Consider the following 19261-nt stretch of genomic DNA (forward strand, 5'->3'; position numbering starts at 1 on the left):
ACAAAAAATGAGCTCATTCTAGGAAAGCCAGACAGAATGAGAAAGAACTTAAAACTGTCCTGCCTTTAAGAGGGAGAGAAGGGGAAATATTGTTAGACTTTCAAGATTCTGTTACAGTATTATACCCTATATCAATAAAGTAGAGTGCTATTAATTCCTGTGGTGCATGTTTCCAGACCAGGCCTCCTCAAAGGGCTGAGCACCAGAAAAGTAGCTGCCATGATGTTTTGGCAATATCTTGGCCAATTAAACATTGGAACTTAATGTAGTCCTACAACTTTAAACATGCCTGTGCAACCATGGGCGGAATGCAGAATTAGAAGCTTATTAATGAATATGACAATGCATCTTTTGGCCCAAATAGAGACAAAGCTTCAGTCTATATAGACTGCATCTCATGTGATATTCTAACCTTTGCCTTAGATAGTGCAAAAATTAACTTTGGGAGAGTTAGACTGTGCCTTTCAAGGAGCTAGGCTTTGAAAATTCTGCAATACATCTAAATATACTTAGGAACAGTATCAATAGGTTTTGTTCATCACTGGTTGACTGCAAGAGCAAATCATAGATAAGATAAAGTAGGTCTAGACTATTATTTTCCATCTTGTTGTCTTCCAGGTGTGGTGGACTTCAATTCCAGTATCTGTGACAATATGAGTAGTGGTCATGCTAGAATGAACATGGAAGTTGAAGGCCAACATCTGGATGCTCCAGGTTGGAGAATACTGTTTGTAATAACTTATATCGTCTATGTTAGTTTTTAAGACATCACAGCATTCATACTAATGGCAAACATAGATAAGGAAAGCCAAACTTTGGGCTTGAGAATACAGTACATTCTTTAACAGGAAGTATGAAATGCCACCAATTGTGCCCTCAGAGAATTATAACTAATACATATAATTCAAATACACACTGATTCCATTCACACATTTTAATTTTTAATGTATAAAACTGCCCCTCAATCACAGTTAAAAACAGAAATATTAATGAAGCTGTGTAAATGTTTCCTTTGAACATCTGGTACACCAATTGCACCTGTTCCTGGATTGGGAGGTCCTTCAGTCACTCATCTCCTACCCACATCACACTTCACTGTTGCAATGCATTGTACATGGAGCTGCCCTGGAAGATCACTCGAAAACTTCAACTGGTCCAGAATACAGCACAGCCAGTTATGCCTTGATATACCCACGTGAGACTTCTGCTCCCTGAGCCACACTGGTTGCCAGCTTGTTTTCAGAGGCGATTCAAGGTGCTGTTTATGGCCTGTAAAGGCCTACATGGCATAGGGCCCGATTATTTGAGAGACTGTCTATTTCCCACACTATCTGCCCAGCTGATTTGAGCTGACAGGGTTGGTGCACTCCAGTCTCCTTCAATCAATCAGGATCCAGGAAGCACACCTTCTCTGTCGCAGTGCCTGTCCTCTAGAATAAGGTTCCCCCTGGGATCCGTGTGGCTCCCACTCTGTTGGCATTCTGGAGGGCCATAAAGACCTGGCTGTTATCCCAAGCTTTGGGCTAGGCTGGCTGGAGCACCCTGCTGGCTATTGGAAGTTGTGGGATGTTTGAGTTGTTGCCAGGTTTGCCAGCTGCTGCTGCTGCTGCTACTTCTTCTTCTTCTCCTTCTCCTTCTCTTCCTCTTTCTTCTTTAGTTCTTGTTTTTGTTGCATGTTTGATTTTATTCTATTTAGCATATTGTGAGCTGCCAAGAGTCGCTTCAATCAGGCAGTACCAAATTGAATAAAATAAATAAACAAACTCATAGCTGTACCTGAGATGGCATTAGTCACCGACATGAGTGGTGAGTGAAGTGCAGGAGTCACACCCCATACGGTATGGTATCCAACTATCCCAGCCAAGCCAAATGTTGTCACCATCTGAGTGAAAGCTGAATTTGGAGCTGCAACACCCAGCCCAAGTATGCTAGCAAGTCCTGCAAAGAGAAAAGAACATTTAGCCTTTCAGAATAGAGGGACTCCCTGTCATCATCATCACTTCCCTGTGAGTGGAGGCTGAGACCACTGCTTGTCCCAGGTAGACAGTGAGAGAGGCAGAAAGTATGTTTTAACTAGCTGGCTGGCTGGCTATGGAAAACAGCTCCCTTAAACCACCCACTCTGCGTTCTCATCAGACACTGCCCACTCAGTTTTGCATCAGCTTCCTGGGCCTTGTCTAACACAGCCCTGAATAAATGAGGTGCCCACCCCAAGCATGACTGCCGAAGGTATGACTCTAAAGGGATTTACCCCTTAGTGGCTACCTGTTAGAAAACCCTCTGGGTCAAGGGCATCCCACTTTTATTTTTATTGATGTGGATACTAGAGGGAGACTGGAGACGGGAATCTGAACCGCTACGGCCTGATGTTAAGAGATGTGCCAGGAAAATATAGGGTGACTGAAAATGAAGAAATGGTCAGGGAGCAAGCACTGAAGTAATAAAGAGCAGAGGGAGTTATGATGCCACTTAGCAGTTGCAAGGGGGAAATGGCAATTTGCAGTCTAGTCAGAAAAGTCAAAGTGACGGAATGATATTCCCTCTTACCTAAAAGTCCTGTTGTCCAAACCTAGGTCAATTGCTGGCAAAACATCTATGATCCAAGATTTAATCCTGGATGAAAACCCTGACCTGGTGTATATGGGTTACCTGAGGGACCGTCTCACCCCCATTATATCTACCCGTCCCACCCAGTCAGGCAAAGAGGGTATGCTGCGGACCCCGTCAATGAAAGAATGTTGACTGGCGGGGTCCAGAAAGAGAGCCTTCTCTGCCATGGCCCCCACCCTATGGAATACTCTCCTCCCAGAAGGGAGGCAGGCCCCAACTCTGTCCTTCCGGAAAGCAGTCAAGACCTGGCTCTGCCAACTGGCATGGGGCGGAAAAAGGGGCAACCAACCCTGGGGGTGGCTAGCACCTTGAAGATGCTCCCATATGTTAACATCTTACTGATCATCAACATCTTGGAAGATATTATGTGCATATGTGTCTGGTTTTATTCTATTTTTACTGTATTTTATATTGTTTTTATTGTATTTTAAATAATATTTATTGTTGTTTTATTGTGAACCGCCCAGAGTCACTTTTTCGTGAGATGGGTGGTATCTAAATTTGAAATACACAGACAGACAGACAGACAGACACACACACACACACATCACTGAGTCTTGGCTGAACTAACAGAGAGGAGAGGAATAAATATCTCTCTCTGCTTCTGTCTGCCAAGATTAGATGGTAAAAAGTAGAGTGTGGTCTACAGGAATTCCATATTGCTCAACAGATGTCCCATTTGACAGTCTGCCAACTTTAAGGTCATGCTGCTGAATTTGAATGGCTGAGTCTGTGCAGAAATTTTCTAACTCCAAGAATTCTCCAGCCAACATGGTCCCTGCAGAACATTCTGGGAATTGAAACCCACACATCTGGAAGATGCCTCAACTGGAGAAGGCTGCATTTTCTTGGATTGGGCAAGGCCAGTCCTTAACTGTGACAGCAAATTCCAGAGAAGCCAGAGAGTGGCACTTATTTCTCACCTGCTGTATATGCAGAAGCAGAGGTCATTGTTTTCCTAAAAGGTGTAACAGTAGCAGCTTTCTCTGCTTCCAGCTCTGCCACTGTCTTCTGCTTCACAGGTGCTGCTTGAGGAATATTCTTAGGAGGTGGTGCTGGGAAAATCACTCTTCCATCCTAAGAAGAAAAAAGAACTCAGGGCTTAATTAAAAGATCAAGTGATTTACACCAAAGATTCAAAAACCGCAGTCTCTGAGTCAATGAAACCTTCTGGAGGCCCTCTTACCTTCAAAGTTGCCAAAGAAAAACAAGAAAAGAAAATATAATGGGAGTGGTGACTTTGATATCTAGAAGGTTTTTTTCTTCTTTTTGCTTAAGTTAAAGCAGTCTTGATCAACATGGCACCCTGAAAATGGTTTGGGATTTCAATTCCCATAATCTCTCAAACTACTGACTAAGATAATCTGATTTGTGGTCCTAATGCTTCAGGATGCATGTGGTTGGATAAATGAAGGTAACAGACAAAGCAATTTGTCTTTTGGGAAGGAATTCCATGGTAGAGTAATTACCACATCTACAAACTTTTGCCACTGCAAAAGGCAATACATTGACTCCTATTCTGCTGACCCTGGTTGGGGGAAAATAAATGAGCTCCAATATTGCAGCAATTTCAGGCTGGTATTATGGGGTGTCAGGGGACTGAAGAGACATTGGATCAGTGTATATTCTTCCCGCCACCACTAGTGGCAGCTTCTCATGGGTATTTTAGTGGACTTTCAATATTATAGGTGTCATACTTGGGCCTCCTAGAGATCTTCCTCTCCATGGGCAGAGTGGCACTTATGTCTCCCAATTAAACTTTAACCACTTTCATAACAGCAGCCTTATATGTATTTTTTTCCCATTAACTTTCTCTAATATGCAGATACATGCAGACTTTCTTTGCCTTCCATTTTCTAACTCTTTATGCCTACCACATCCTTGGGCTTTCTTTTCCTTATCCAATTAGATTAAAAGGAAATGAGAAATATGTAACAAGAAAATGGTGAACGGGAAGTTCCCTATCCCCAGTTACAATGGCCACCTCAAAGGGATTTGTCAAGCATAAAAACTGTCAATCCATACTTTCATGGATCACCATGCAACATTTAATTTGGCCCTTATGATTCCATAAACTAAATTCTTCTGAAGATCCTAACAGAGTAGCACACCAACAGCACTGGAAAATAATATTAATTGTAAATAATGAATGAAAAATAAACTACTTTCCTTGCAAGGTATATTTCAAAATGGGAATGAATATGTTTCATTCACAGGAAGTTCAAAATACAGAGCTATAAATAAGATTAAGTAAATAAAACTTACATCCTCAGCTTCAGGAAAAAAAGAGCTTCCTTTACCTTCATTACCACTGTTCCTCTAACAACGTGGTCAAGAGTACCATAATCAAATTCATCCTTTAGGTGGAAGTAAAAGTGTTCTTTGTCCGGGCTGATGGCTTTCAGGAGCTTGGTGATGTTATTGGAATACAGGGTGCTGGCTTGGGTAGCCATTCTGCTGGGCAGGTCTGTGTAACCTATATGTGTGATTCCCTGTAGACACCAAAAATATAAATGTAAGAGCATAAGAAACTGCCTTATGCCAAGTCGGATTATTCATCTAGCTTGTCCAATATTGTTGCTGCTGCCTGGGACCAATTCTTCAAGGTTCCAGGCCTAAGTGTATCTAACTGTATCTGAAGATGCTAAATTTCTACATGCCCTTTCTGATACTCTTGTATATATGATTAAATAAACTTAGAAATAATTTCTGAAAAAAGAGTCAAAAGAAATCCAATTCCTCAAAATCAACATCTAATCATGACAATAAATGTTGACATAGATAAAACAATTATCTTCCTATTAACTTTTTAAAAACAATAATTTCTGAGTTTATATGGGGCATCTTCCATGTCTATAGGCCTATACTGATTAACAAATATGAGGGTTAAGGTAGGAACCAGCGATTCTCAGGATGAAGGTGACTGTTAAGTAAACATACAACAACTTGGTTTCAAGACCACCAAGCAGAACACCAAGTATCTGTTAATTCAGAAAACTGGAAGAAGCTACAAGGTGAAATACTGAAGCTCTAAAAGGAATTTATATCTTCCCCTAGGCAATACACAATTAATTGTTATGTCTGGCTTTATTCTTGACTACAATCAAGACTGTAATCTAGCCATGTCTGAGAGTCTTCTACCAAGTCTAGCTTAGGAGCTCAATAGGATGCCTTGAGGGTGTTTTTTTTTTTTTTTAAGGCAGAGTTATCCACTATATTTGAAAAGGTTAAATTAAAATACTATGTACTTTTACAGATTAATCATGTGTCTATTTATCTATAGCACAATTTATCTGAAAAAATATTACAGGGAAATAAGTGGACCCGAGCAGTTACACAACATGCGCCTGCCCAAGGAACACTAAACATACTAATGGTCAACATTTTGCCAATATTGACTAAGAAGATATGTATTTGAACATTTGGTCAATTGTAGGTAAATTGTGTAAACTGTGTAAGTTGTTTAAGTATGAGATAACTACCATATTCAGAATCCTAAATATTTGGAGACAAGAAATAGGAAATAATCAATTCATAGATGAGAGAACTAGGCTGAGGACAGTTAGGTTAGAAACTCCTTACTTTATACTAAAAAAAAGTATGGCTATACACAATCCAACAAAGCTACCTTGTGAACATAGAGTTCCCCTGGCTTTGTAGTTTCAATATTCCCCCCTGCTTCAGCAGCTAGATCTACAACAACTGAGCCTTCTTTCATCAATTCAATCATATCTTTTCGAAAGAGGACTGGAGCATTTTTACCTGCAAAGACAGAGACAATATTCTAAAGTTGTAAGTTGTACTTAATAGAAATAACCAGTTCTGTCATTTTTCTCTAGATAAAAAGAATAGTTAAGCTTTTTCAGTTCCATAGATTTCCAGAGAAGCAATCTTATTTACATAGAATTATAGACTTGGAAGGGGCCATTTATGCCACAAACCTGCTACACAGTGTAAAAAACACTACCTTGTTCGGTACCGAACTTGCGTTCTAAATCCACGATTCCAGAACCAATCAATTTTTGGCCTTTTACTCACTTTTTTCAACAAGTTGGAGCAAAGATTATTGCTCCAATTAAACATTCAGAGAAAAATGAATGTCTATTCTACAGAATACATACCAGGAATAAGTGCTGTTGTAATAATGATATCAACCTCTTGACACTGTTTAGCAAAGAGTTTCATTTCAGCTTCAATGAACTCTTTGGACATCTCCTTTGCATATCCTCCTTGGCCTTCCCCAGATTCTTTTAGGTCAACTTCCAAAGGCTCAGCACCTAATGATTTAAATTGTTCTAATGCAGCAGCTCTGCCAAGTAGAAAATAAAGCAAACTCTTAATAACAAGGAAAAAAGCAAATAATATACAGACCACTAATACCAGAAAATTTTTTGCACACAGGTCTTCAAAATATGAAGTCATGTTCTCCCTTAAAAATGACCTGTAGTAGAAGTTTAGGATAAATTCAGATATGTAACCAATTTGAAGATGAGTTTTATCAAATTAGAATTATTTCCATACAAAAGATAATGTCTGCAGTTACTTGCTTTCCTAATCTCATAGGGAGATAATAAAAATTGGAATTTTCAGGCAGCCTGGATGTCAAACAAAAGTGGCAGTCACCATGTGAAAACAATGACACAAAGTATTTTCACATAAGGACCGTTCACTTTCCTGTGAGATGGGTGGCTGTACAAATATGATTGATAAATAAATAACTCTCTTCACCTATTTACTAAATATACTATTTTAATTGCTGTATTTTATTGTCTTTACTGTTTGATATTGTAATTAACAATTTTATTGCTGATTACTGTTATTGTTCTTTTTATTGTGCCACTGTGACCTTGTTTATGAGGAGAAGGAATATAAGAAAAAATATTATTAATTTTTTAATTTAATTAAAAAGTTAAAATTAAAAATTAATTTTAACTCAGGGTAGTGATGGAGATAGGGAGACTGTACCCAATGACTTGAAAATAAGAAGGGAATCAAATGGAGGAGATTTACAATCAGTCATCATAGTTGTGGCAGTCCCAGCATCCCTGCAGTTACATGATCATGATTCGGGCGCTTGGCAACTGGCACACAATTACGTCTCAGTGTGCCATAGTCATGTGATTGCCATTTGCGAACTTCACTGCTGGCTTCCAACAAGCAAAGTCAACGGGGAAGCCAGCAGAAGGTCACAAATGGCAATCACATGATGCTGCGCCTAACAACCACAACCAGAACTGCTGTTGTACATCAGCACAGTCATGTGACATTGTGCTTTACGACCACATCCTTAGCGATGGAATTGCTGGTCCCAATTACCATAGTTTAAGCAAGAACTACCTGTATGTTGAAGCTTTACGGGTGTAGAATCCCTTTTCATTTATTCATCCTAATGTTGAAAGAGTGGCTAAAATGAATCCTGCTCGTCCTTCTACAAATTCCTGAACACATGAAGAAAAATGGCTGAAAAGTCCTCAAAGGCAGCAAAGACCTGAATGCTTGCTTAAGCCATAATGGACCATGGCAGACACCACTGAGTGTTATGTAACAACATTCTTAAAGATTTTTAGGCATTGCCACCAATACAAGTCAACTGTGCATTATGTACAGGTAGTCCTCAGGTTACAATGGCAATGGGGTCCAGGATTGCTGTCACTAAGCGATGCAGTCATAAAAAGCGACATCACATGACTGCATTGCTTAGTGACAATCCCTGCAGTCCTGGTTACCATCATAACCCCAAGATGCATGGGTGATTAAGCAGGAAGCAGCGGGAGTCCCACGTAAGGAGTGTGGGGGTACCACAGGGGGTAGGGGAGGCTGTGGGAGGCCTAGTACAGGCTGTGCATGAGCAAAGGAAAGCCTGGGGGACTTACCAGACCTGGGGGAGGCCGGGGGAAGCAGGGTGCTGTGCAACAGCCAGAACTTTGAGGACTGGTTGTAAGTACCCTTGTTCAGCGCTGTCGTAACTTTGAATAGTCACTGAACGAGTGGTTGGTAAGCGAGGACTATCTGTGTAACAATGATGCAGTACTATGGAGTGCCTCATAAAACCCAATGTACAAATGTTAAAATGGCTTCAATTCTTTGGGAGAAATACTGGGATACCACCCAGAGAAATTCAAAATGTTAGTCTGAATTGCTTTAAGCAGGTGGCACCACTTAGCCAACCTTCGCTCTTCTCAAAAAGAGCTAAGCAGGGTTAGAGCTAATTAATATCTGAAGGAGAAGCCATCAGGAAGCCCCAGAACTAGAGACCAAATGGGGAAGTCAAAAAACATAATGAAAGAAAATAACGGCAAACCACTGTATGGATGTGTTTGCATATCATGAAGAGTCAAGTCAAGGTGATTTTCTTTCACTCTAAAATCTTGTGAATTATTGGGGTGCAACCCAGAGAAATTTAAAGTCTGAATGATTCCTTACACTATGTAGTATAGTGGAACTCAGCCATGAAGCCCCTTGGGCTATTTAGTAGTCCTGAATAAAAGCCACAAAAGCCACAGAGTTATTTTAAGAAACGGAGAGAAAATCTGTGCAAGCCACCCTGATTATCTTTGAGGGCAGGATTATTAGCTACTGGTAATAAACCTTTGAGAGCCAGTTTGGTGTGGCGGTTAAGGCACCAGGCTAGAAACCAGGAGACCGTGAGTTTTAGTCCTGCCTTAGGCATGAAGCCAGCTGGGTGACCTTGGGCCAGTCACTCTCTCTCAGCCCTGGGAAGCAGGCAACGGCAAACCACTTCTGAAATCTTGCCAAGAAAACTGCAGGGACTTGTCCAGGCAGTCGCCAGGAGTCAACACTGACTGGGAGGCACAAAATAAATAAACAAACCTTTAAAATCTATATATATCTACCTGGTATCAAATCCACGAACTACAGCTCCCATTGATTTAGCTGCTCCTGCAGATGCTAATCCAGCAACTCCACCTCCAATGATCAGAACCTATATCCAAGCAATGCGTTATAATTACTTATACCAATCTAAATTGTAAATATGCAATGGCTGATGTGAATCAACATACAGTGAAGATGTAGGATGGTTTTAAGTAGCACCTAATTGCAGCTGTTTGCCCAATTACATGAAGCTTCCTGAGAAATGTCTGATTTCCAGTTGATTACCCAGCTTCAGAAAACTGGACAAGATATAAAAGAATGAAGATTTCTATAACAGCCATACCTCTCATTATTTTGATTCCATACATACAGGCAGTCAATACCGCAGGTTAAAAATCTAATTTCTTCAGTCATATCCAGAAATGCCCAAAACAATTCCCAGGTTCCACTTGTTGAAATACAAACAGCTAGTCAGGTGCATTACTATGTCAGTGCTGATATCGTCAACACAGCACTACTGAGTTGCACAATAAGAAATACAAGCATTCTTACAGGAACCTCAACTTTTTCAAAACCACAAAAAATGTATTTTTGTGGAATTTAATACAGAAGAAGAATTTAACAGAGGAAAATCTTTTAAAAAGCCTAGTTCAGTCTGGCTGCTCTTAGCCATTGTTGAACACTAACAGATGATTAGGCGGAAAAAAGAAAATGGAGGGAGAAGAAATAAAACTGAATTGCTTGAATTCTATATAGCAGCACATCATGCTACATTTCATTGTACCATAGTTTGCATAATTTATCCTCCTCCTGCTTGACACAAAGAAAATATGACTTTTGATTGGGCTCATCTTTAGACTAAAGAGGTTTCACCAGACTTTGTTCACTAATCTGAAGTTTGTTTATCATTATTATAAAGAATGAAGGCTCAATTTCAAAAAAATCTAATTTCAAAAAGTTCTACTGGATATTGAGTCATGCTTTCAACACTTGTTTGCAAGGAACTATTTGCATAACCTGGAGAAGCATTTTCAACATTCTTGGCAACAAGTTCTGTTATTGTTAACAGACATCAGACAGTTTCTGAGTGCCAAGCTAACTGGTTTCTCTGTTAGCTGGGAAGAACGGAATTTACTCTTCCTCCTTCAGCAGAATGTGGTGCTACTATCTGTACCTCTATAGTAATACTCAAGAATGCTATAGCCCGTGAACAATTTATTTGAAACATAGTGGGGAATGGACCTAACTGTCTTCTATATTGGAAGAGGTAAAGTAGGAAATACAACAAAGACAAATTTGTAACTCACCAGATTGTATTTTGTATTGTATTAATAGAACACAAATGTTGCAAAAGATTACATAGCTCTGCTACAGGTCTGTAATGAAACATCTCTCTTTAAAAAGTTATTTCAGCTGTAATTCTAATGACTAGCATAGTCATGTTATTTAGCCTGAAGTCAAGATAAAAATTACAGAATCGCTCTATCCATAATTGCAGTACATCAGACAAAGTTATTAATATGTAGACATAGCAACGCCTTTTTACTGTTTACCACAAACAGTAAGCCAGATTTTATATTAATTTTACAATCTGTGTATCTTAAGATTCAGTTTGAGAGATGTTAATTAGTAAATTACTCAGCATCACTTATAACTCAACAAATCTCCACCAACATCAAAAGAAATTACATTTGATTTGCTGGGGAAAGGCTAAAAAGAGAGTCTCTGGAGAAGAAAACTCACCAGAAGGGATTGTAATTGGAATATGAAGGTGCAAAGAGCACTGCTACCCACTTGTGACTGTACCTGCCAGTTCATTACAAGTGTGTATCTTTTCCCACGCATACCTTAGCAGGAGGAACTTTGCCAGCTGCCGTGATCTGACCCGTGAAAAAACGACCAAAATGATTCGCTGCAAGCACAACTGCCTTATAACTGTTAAAAGAAGCAAAGGCAGCCATCAGGATTATTGCATTTATATTTCTCCAAAGATACAGTACGGTGTCTGTGTGTGGCCTCAGGTAACAGCACTTGGTGATCTACCCACCTATCCTCTGTTCCCATCCACATAACCAATTCCTTAACTTTAGCATAAAGGATAGTTTAAATGAATCTGGTAATTGAAGGGAAGAGTCCATCATAATTGGCCACAATGCAAATCACGGAATGAGAGGATAATAATAGTGCTGAAAGCACAGCTACTAATTGTGAACAAGTTCTCATTGATGCAATTGCGTCCACCTGCTTGCCATTAATTTTGTCTGCTTCAATTGCTTCAGGCATCAAAAGATTAAGTCCTACTTCAGTCAGCAATTAAGGTATTGGGAAGTTAAGACCAGGGAAACACAGCTTTCTTATGACCAACTGTGACTGACTCTTCCTTCACAGTGGCCACCTTGAACTCCTGGAGGACAGGCTGGATATTAATCTAACATAAATAAGATTTGTTAACTACACAGATTTTGTTTTGTGTATCCCATTCTCTGGCTTCCCCAGTTTCAGATTTTCTGATCACAGAGAATTCAACCACTGGATTCTCATCCCCAATATGGGAAAGGAGCTAATGGGTCTCAAATTCCTGTTCTTCTCTTGAACTCAAATGGTGCTGCTTTCTAAGAACTTCCCAGCACAACTTGACCAGCACAAGAACAATGAGTTTTTTCTGCTCAGTGAAGAGGAAAATACACATTAGTCTGAAATATGAATTCCACTCAGTATCAAACTATGTATTAGTGGAATCCTGCAAATGAGTAAAAAATATTTGTGGTTTCATACCCAGCAATATTGGCCATGGAGCTGAGAGCATCATATCCTTGAGCGATGGTCACACGTGGAACCTGATCCATAGCCAAGACAGTTGTGTTTTTTTCTGCTAGTTTGTTCAGCAGATCTGGGTTTTGAGCTGGATAGATAAAACTGATCAGGGTACCATGCGATTTAAACAGCTCAATCTCATGGACGCCAAGTACAGGATTAAACATTGGAGCCCTCACCTGGAGAAGGGTGGAAAAAGAGTAAACCACAAAAGCTCATACTGCAAGTATGAAAATAAAGTAAAATAAATCTGTATTCTAATTATATTAATTTTTAAAAGCATTTCATGCTTTAATTGCTATATTGATTTTGTGAACTGCAAATGGAATAGCTCTATAAACTTGGTAAACAAATAAATAAAATGCCATTTAATAAGGTTTGACTTAATAGTTACATTACTATACATTATAATGTTATTATCAATTTATATTATAAATTATTATATTAATAAACATAAGTCCTAAATAGGACTTAGATTCAAAATAGCGACTGGCAAATGTCTCACTTACTTGTTTAAAAAAGAAATAACTAGCACAGGAACTGGCACTGGATAAGAAGTCTAGTAGGAGGATAGAGAATTTTAACTCTCTGCTCCCACTGCAATGTCAGTTGGACTGGGCCTACAACATCTGCCAATTGTACTGGGGAAAAAAGCCCCAATTTGCTTAGCAATGCTCTTCCAGTTCAAAAGGGTGTTGGGAAGGGGGAATCCAGCTTTAGAGTACTGTATAACAATAGCTATGGTCCTGACCACCCCCTCCCTTTGCACCCATTCCTGTTTGCTTTTGTGAAGGCCACCTACACACTTGCTAATTGTGTGGAACAACTAATTTTCAAGTTCTTTACTATGGGAAACTCCCTGAGTTAATGGTACATAAGATTTCAATGACTAATTCATGTTCACACTGAACTCTCCCTTTAGGGAGAACTCTCACACAAAACATTTCAGAAATTACCTTGTATTGTTTTGGAGAGCATGAGGCGCTGGCTTGCTTAAGGACAATGTTTGCATGCTTTTTAAGCTAGGTTTTCAGTAGGGGCATCCTAGTTGCCAATTCATGCTTAATAATGCCTCTTCCTAAAGACTCTGCTGTTAGTTAATCTAACAGGTCGTGTATCATGGTAGCAAAAGATGAAGAGTTCAGTTCCCGAGATCACCTAATACCCTGAAAAAATATCTTAACAGAATTCCTGGAGAACTTTTGTCCATCGGTATAAGTCAGCAGTTCTTAAGCTGTTTGACCCAGTTACTCCTTCTCCAGGTCTCAAATAACATCATTACCCTCACAAAAAAACCCATAAAAATCCAGACTCTATTTTTACACAAGCAACTCAAAAATTGGATCCTCGACTCACAAACAAGTAATTACAAATTGCTCCATTACCTCCAGGATACGCCCAAATTACCCCTAGTTTAAGAACCACTGGTCTAGATCAGTGTTTCTCAACCTTGGCAACTTGAAGATGTGTGGACTTCAACTCCCAGAATTCCCCAGCCAGCATGGCTGACAGAGGAATTCTAGGAGTTGAAGCCCACCCATCTTCAAGTTGCTAATGTTGAGAAACACTGGTTTAGGTAATACTGAATTAAATAATACATTGGTCTGACTAAGTAGCTTTTCCCCACCTGGCTCCTCCTTGTTTTGGACCATCTATTACCACTCAAAACCAGCATTCCTGCTGTCAATGTAGACAGAAGGTTGAGGAAGGACAATTGATCATCATTAAAGATTCAGTCTGTGGAAGTTAAGTGTTAGCACAATGTTGCCACTGAAGAGTAACAGCGAAATGGACTTTGCTCTGTCAACAGTTTGCCTGATAACTGCATCTACTCTACAGCAACTGACGTTTGCTTTCTGCAAGACAAAGCTTTATCAGATGGGCTTTGTCCTAGTTCCAAAGAACTAGCTATGCATAGCATAGTGTTAATGTTAGTATTTACAATGCTATGCATGTTTTTAAAAAGAATTGCCTGTGAAAGATTTCAAATAATAAATCTAACTAGTAAAAGTGACTGAATTTTGTAACTCAGACACTATGATTCATGTTCAAAGTACCACCACAGATCAAATATACTGTACTATTCAAATAGTATTTTAAGAAGATGTATGAAGAATTAGGATAGATCCACAGTTCCTGATAGCTAGTAGCACAACAATTCTCATATGAGGATATATAGCAATTATATAGCAATTCTCTTACATAGAGAACCAGTTTGGTGTAGTGGCAAAGGTGCTGGCCTAGAAAGCAGGAGATTATGAGTTCTAGGCCTCCCTTAGGCATGAGAGCCAGCTAGGTGACTTTGGGCCAGTCACTCTCTCTCAGCCCAACCCACCTCACAGGATTGTTTTTGTGGGGAAAATAGGAAGCAGGATTATTAGGTATGTTCGCCACCTTGAATTATACATGGTATGGGCAATGTCTCAGAATCATACTTTTGAATTCAACATGCCTACTTTCTGAGTTCAAAATGGCTGTTGGACATTTGAAACAGTTGCTTCACATTTGAAATGGGCTGTTTCCACCATTTTGAAGTTGTTTTGAGGTTGAAATGCTTTCAAAATGATCAAAACAGCTCATTTCAAATGCAAACCAACTGCTTCAAACTCAATTGTTTTAACAATTTGAATTCAAAAGGTATTCCATAATGCACATACAGGTAGTCCTCACTTAACAATCACAATGGGGACGGGGAACTCTATCACTAAGTGAGATGTCATATGGCCTTGACGGGCTTACCACCTCACTTCCACCATGGTCGTTAAGGAAATCACCTATGGTGGTTAAGTGAGACATCATGTGACCACTACTTGTGGTTTTACTGCCGGATTCTTCATTGGTTCTGCTTGTCGGAAGCCAGCTGTGAAGCACACAAGTGGCGATCACGTGACTGTGGGGACACTGCAGCGGTCGTAGGTCCAAGGAGCGATCATAAATTTACTTTTTCAGCACCACTGTGACTTCAAACAGTCACTAAATAGGGCAGTTGTCAAGTGAAGACTACCTGTATATACTTATATTGGTTTGACAGACTTGATGCAATTACACTCCCAGGCAGGATCCCTGTTATTTAAAATTGTCGAGCACTGTAAGGATAAACTGTTGACTGAGTGGCACTGGCTTCCTTTTAACATTCCTTATGCCAGGAGCCTACTATATTTGCAAGCTCTCTAAATTCAGCTGAGTTTTCTTGGTATTCCTCTTTCATGTGTGTGTTTTTTATATTAAACACCTGTAGCCTTCTATCTTCCTACATTTAGGAAGCTGATATTGCTTTGTCTCCTACCAGCTCCTGTATATTCCCCACCAACTCCAAAAATTCCCAGCAATCTCACTTGATAGAGGCAATGGGCAGGCATGTTGCATCCAGCTGCAGTGTGTATAATTTGTACATCCAACTTTTCTCTGCAACTGTACATAATCAGCAAAGATTGGGAATGTGAGATTTTTAAAAAACAGGAATTTTACATAAGTATTTTAAATAAATTCATAAGAAGAGCTGTCCCTCAAGAAAGCTCATTGCAGCCTTATGAGTAGACATGGAACCCAGGTGCCTGATAAGCTTTCAAGAAATTCCAGGATTCTCCAGCACATAAATAGGAAAAGCCACCTTTGGATGGAATAAGTACTAGCTTGGTTATTCATCCTGGGAAATACTAGGAATCTCTCCTGCAGAAAGCAAAATATTCCATGTTTAGGTCCATGTTTAACGTCATTATTAATCTGAGAATTTATTTCTGTTCAATTCTATACTACAATGGAAAAAAGCCAAACTTAATAATATCTATTAGGACTGGATAAAATATTTCAAAATATTAAATGTTTCAAGCTAAAATAGTTGTTTGAATCTGAAATAAATTGTTGTGACCATTCGGGAAGTGCTCCACATACAAAATAACCCTGTTTCAAGTTCAAAATACTTCCAGAATAGTTAGAACAATGTGTTTTGAATTTGAAACACCGTGTGCACCATTATTATCTACAGTCTTCAAATTTTGTTTTTGCAGAAACACTAAAAGAGTATGATCTCACAGGAGCAGTAGCAAAAAGGTCATTATTACCTTGAGAACTATGTCTGAAGCCAATACTTCCTTTGTGCCTTGGATCTGTGCTCCAGCCTGTCTATAGTGGTCATCAGAAAACTTAGCAGCCTCTCCTGCACTCGACTCCACAACAACATTAAAGCCCTGCTTAACCAGTGCTTGAACTCCAGCTGGTGACAAGGCAATCCTTTTCTCATTTTGAAAGATCTCCTTTGGTACACCTATAGTCAGTTCCTTATATGAAATACCTGTAAAGGCAGAAATATAAACAGCAACTGAATTAGTAGTTAAAAGCCTGAAAATATCGTAATATCCTATGGAAAGGACCATTTACATGTCAGCCTCTTCTTAAAAAGCATTTAAATGTATCCTTGCTTCAAACATAGAAGATTTCAGAAACAAGCCTAGAAGTCACGCGCAATGCTAAAAATAATATTTTACAATTTTCTTATTGCACGATTTTCTTATTGCAACCTTCCTCTACCTGGCACATTCACATATATTGGGTCTCCAGCTCCCATAATTCCGAGCAACCACAGCCAAGATGAAATTATGGAAGAGTGAATTTGCATTATCTTGTGTCTATCAGCATATCAGTTTAAGTTCAATGGCTTTTAATCTCCATCTCCTGAGCTATTCTCCTCTTATTCCATGGACAAAAATATCTCAGCTACCTCCTAAGGCCAAATTAGTACATCTATGTATAAAGTAGATCTGAAGCCATATCTCACTATTTATTGAATGTATATGACCGCCCATCTCACAGAGTCGTCCTAGGCAGCTCACAATAACCAATAAAAACAGAATATCCCTTCCCACCAGGTCCCAATCCTAGTCCAATACCTGGGGAAGAACTGGGTCTTCATGGTCTTCCAGAAGGCTAAAAAGGTAGATGCCCCTCAAATCTCAGGTAGGTGGCTATTCTAAAGGACTGGGTTAGTTACATAGAAAGTGTGCCTCCAAAGTCCCATCAGATGACAGCATTTAAGGGACCTAAAGCATACAATGCTGTGTCTGAGATTCTATCAATGTCAAGGTAGCCCCAAATACTGTGAAAGGTATTCTTGACTCACATACATGATAACAGTCCCAGGGTGCCAACAGTTATGAAGCAGGCATGGACAATTACTTAGTAACTGAGGGTTTCGTTTAATTTTTGGGGAGGTGGGGAGGAAAAGGTCCATAATGGATGAAGCCATATAAAAGATGTGGGCAAAGCCACATTTTTGCTTTGTAACTGGAGTTGGTGGTTTTGTTTTGGTTTTTTTAAGCTTACACTTTAATATTCCACGTTTGCCATTTCAAAATGTTAGTTTTGAGCAAAAGGTAGAGAGGCTCTTGGGACCACAAAAAGGGGACTCCAGAGGTATGAGTTGCTCACTCATGCTATAAAGATTCTCTTTTCTGTGCAACTTTCCCTGGGAAGGTTCAAGTGAATGTGTGGCAGTACAAGTGAAACATATTAAAACTCTTCTGCCTATACACTGTGGAAACAGCCTTTACAAGTATGAGAGAGGTTAAGCATGCCTTGAAGACAACAGATGCATCAGATAATCCAACTACATATACATAATTGTTGTTGTTGTTGTTTAGTCGTTAAGTCGTGTCCGACTCTTCGTGACCCCATGAACCATATTGCGCCAGGCCTTCCTGTCCTTCACTGCCTCCCTGAGTTTGCTCATTTTCATGCTCATTGCTTCAGTGATGCTATCTAACCATCTCATCCTCTGCCGTCCTCTTCTCCTTTTGCCTTCAATCTTTCCCAGCATCAGGGTCTTCTCCAAAGAGATCTCTCTTCGCATTAGGTGGCCAAAATATCTGAGCTTGAGCTTCATTATCGATCCTTCCAATGAGCAATCAGGGTTGATTTCCTTTAAGATTGACTGGTTTGACCTCCTAGCAGTCCAGGGGACTCTCAAGAGTCTTCTCCAGCACCACAGTTCAAAGGCATCAATTCTTCGGCGCTCGGCCTTTTTTATGGTCCAGCTCTCACAGCCATACATTACTACTGGAAAAACCATAGCTTTGACTATGCGGATCTTTGTCGGCAAGGTGACGTCTCTGCTTTTTAATATGCTATCTAGGCTTGCCATAGCTTTCCTCCCAAGGAGCAAGCGTCTTTTAATTTCATGGCTGCAGTCTCCGTCTGCGGTGATCTTGGAGCCCAAATAAATGAAGTCTGTTACTGCTTCCATTTCTACCCCTTCTATTTGCCAGGAATTGATGGGTCCAGATGCCATGATCTTAGTTTTTTTAATGTTGAGTTTCAAGCCAGCTTTTGCACTCTCCTCTTTCACCCTCATCAAGAGGCTCTTTAGTTCTTCTTCACTTTCTGCCATTAGGGTGGTATCGTCCGCATATCTGAGGTTGTTGATGATTCTCCCTGCAATCTTAATTCCGGCTTGTGATTCTTCCAGCCTGGCATTTCTCATGATGTACTCTGCATATAGGTTAAATAAGCAGGGTGACAGTATACAGCCTTGTCGTACACCTTTCCCTATTTTGAACCAATCGGTTGTTCCGTGACCGGTTCTAACTGTTGCTTCTTGGCCCGCATACAGATTTCTCAGGAGACAGGTAAGGTGGTCTGGAATTCCCATCTCTTTAAGAATTTGCCACAGTTTGTTGTGATCCACACAATCAAAGGCTTTTGCATAGTCAATGAAGCAGAAGTAGATATTTTTCTGGAACTCTCGTGCTTTCTCCGTGATCCAGCGAATGTTGGCGATTTGATCTCTAGTTCCTCTGCCTCTTCGAAACCCAGCTTGTACATCCGGTAGTTCTCGGTTCATATATTGCTGAAGCCTAGCTTGTAGGATTTTGAGCATAACCTTGCTAGCATGTGAAATGAGTGCAATTGTGCGATAGTTTGAGCATTCTTTGGCGTTGCCCTTCTTTGGAATTGGAACGTAAACTGACCTTTTCCAATCCCGTGGCCACTGTTGCGTTTTCCAAACTTG

The 19261-nt window shown here is 39.8% G+C and overlaps 1 protein-coding gene across 7 annotated transcripts in view; it reads right to left on the minus strand.

Moving 5' to 3' along the window:
• Nucleotides 1–19261, minus strand: part of NNT (nicotinamide nucleotide transhydrogenase) — a 64709-nt gene that overhangs the window by 32318 nt on the left and 13130 nt on the right. For all 7 annotated transcript variants that reach the window (XM_088152812.1, XM_088152809.1, XM_088152811.1 and 4 more), the window contains exons 3-11: nucleotides 16320–16549; nucleotides 12220–12437; nucleotides 11292–11379; nucleotides 9465–9553; nucleotides 6732–6919; nucleotides 6239–6372; nucleotides 4911–5102; nucleotides 3534–3687; nucleotides 1777–1938 (exon numbers count right to left, since the gene is read on the minus strand). In XM_088152812.1, the coding sequence (XP_088008938.1) occupies nucleotides 1777–1938; nucleotides 3534–3687; nucleotides 4911–5102; nucleotides 6239–6372; nucleotides 6732–6919; nucleotides 9465–9553; nucleotides 11292–11379; nucleotides 12220–12437; nucleotides 16320–16549 (1455 nt within the window). The remainder of the gene's footprint in view (nucleotides 1–1776; nucleotides 1939–3533; nucleotides 3688–4910; nucleotides 5103–6238; nucleotides 6373–6731; nucleotides 6920–9464; nucleotides 9554–11291; nucleotides 11380–12219; nucleotides 12438–16319; nucleotides 16550–19261) is intronic.

The sequence above is a fragment of the Python bivittatus genome, unplaced genomic scaffold, assembly GCF_059951505.1.
Source record: "Python bivittatus isolate LINGU-HERP-01145 unplaced genomic scaffold, Pbiv_v1 ctg000570_np1212, whole genome shotgun sequence".
In the NCBI taxonomy this organism is placed as follows: Eukaryota; Metazoa; Chordata; class Lepidosauria; order Squamata; family Pythonidae; genus Python; species Python bivittatus.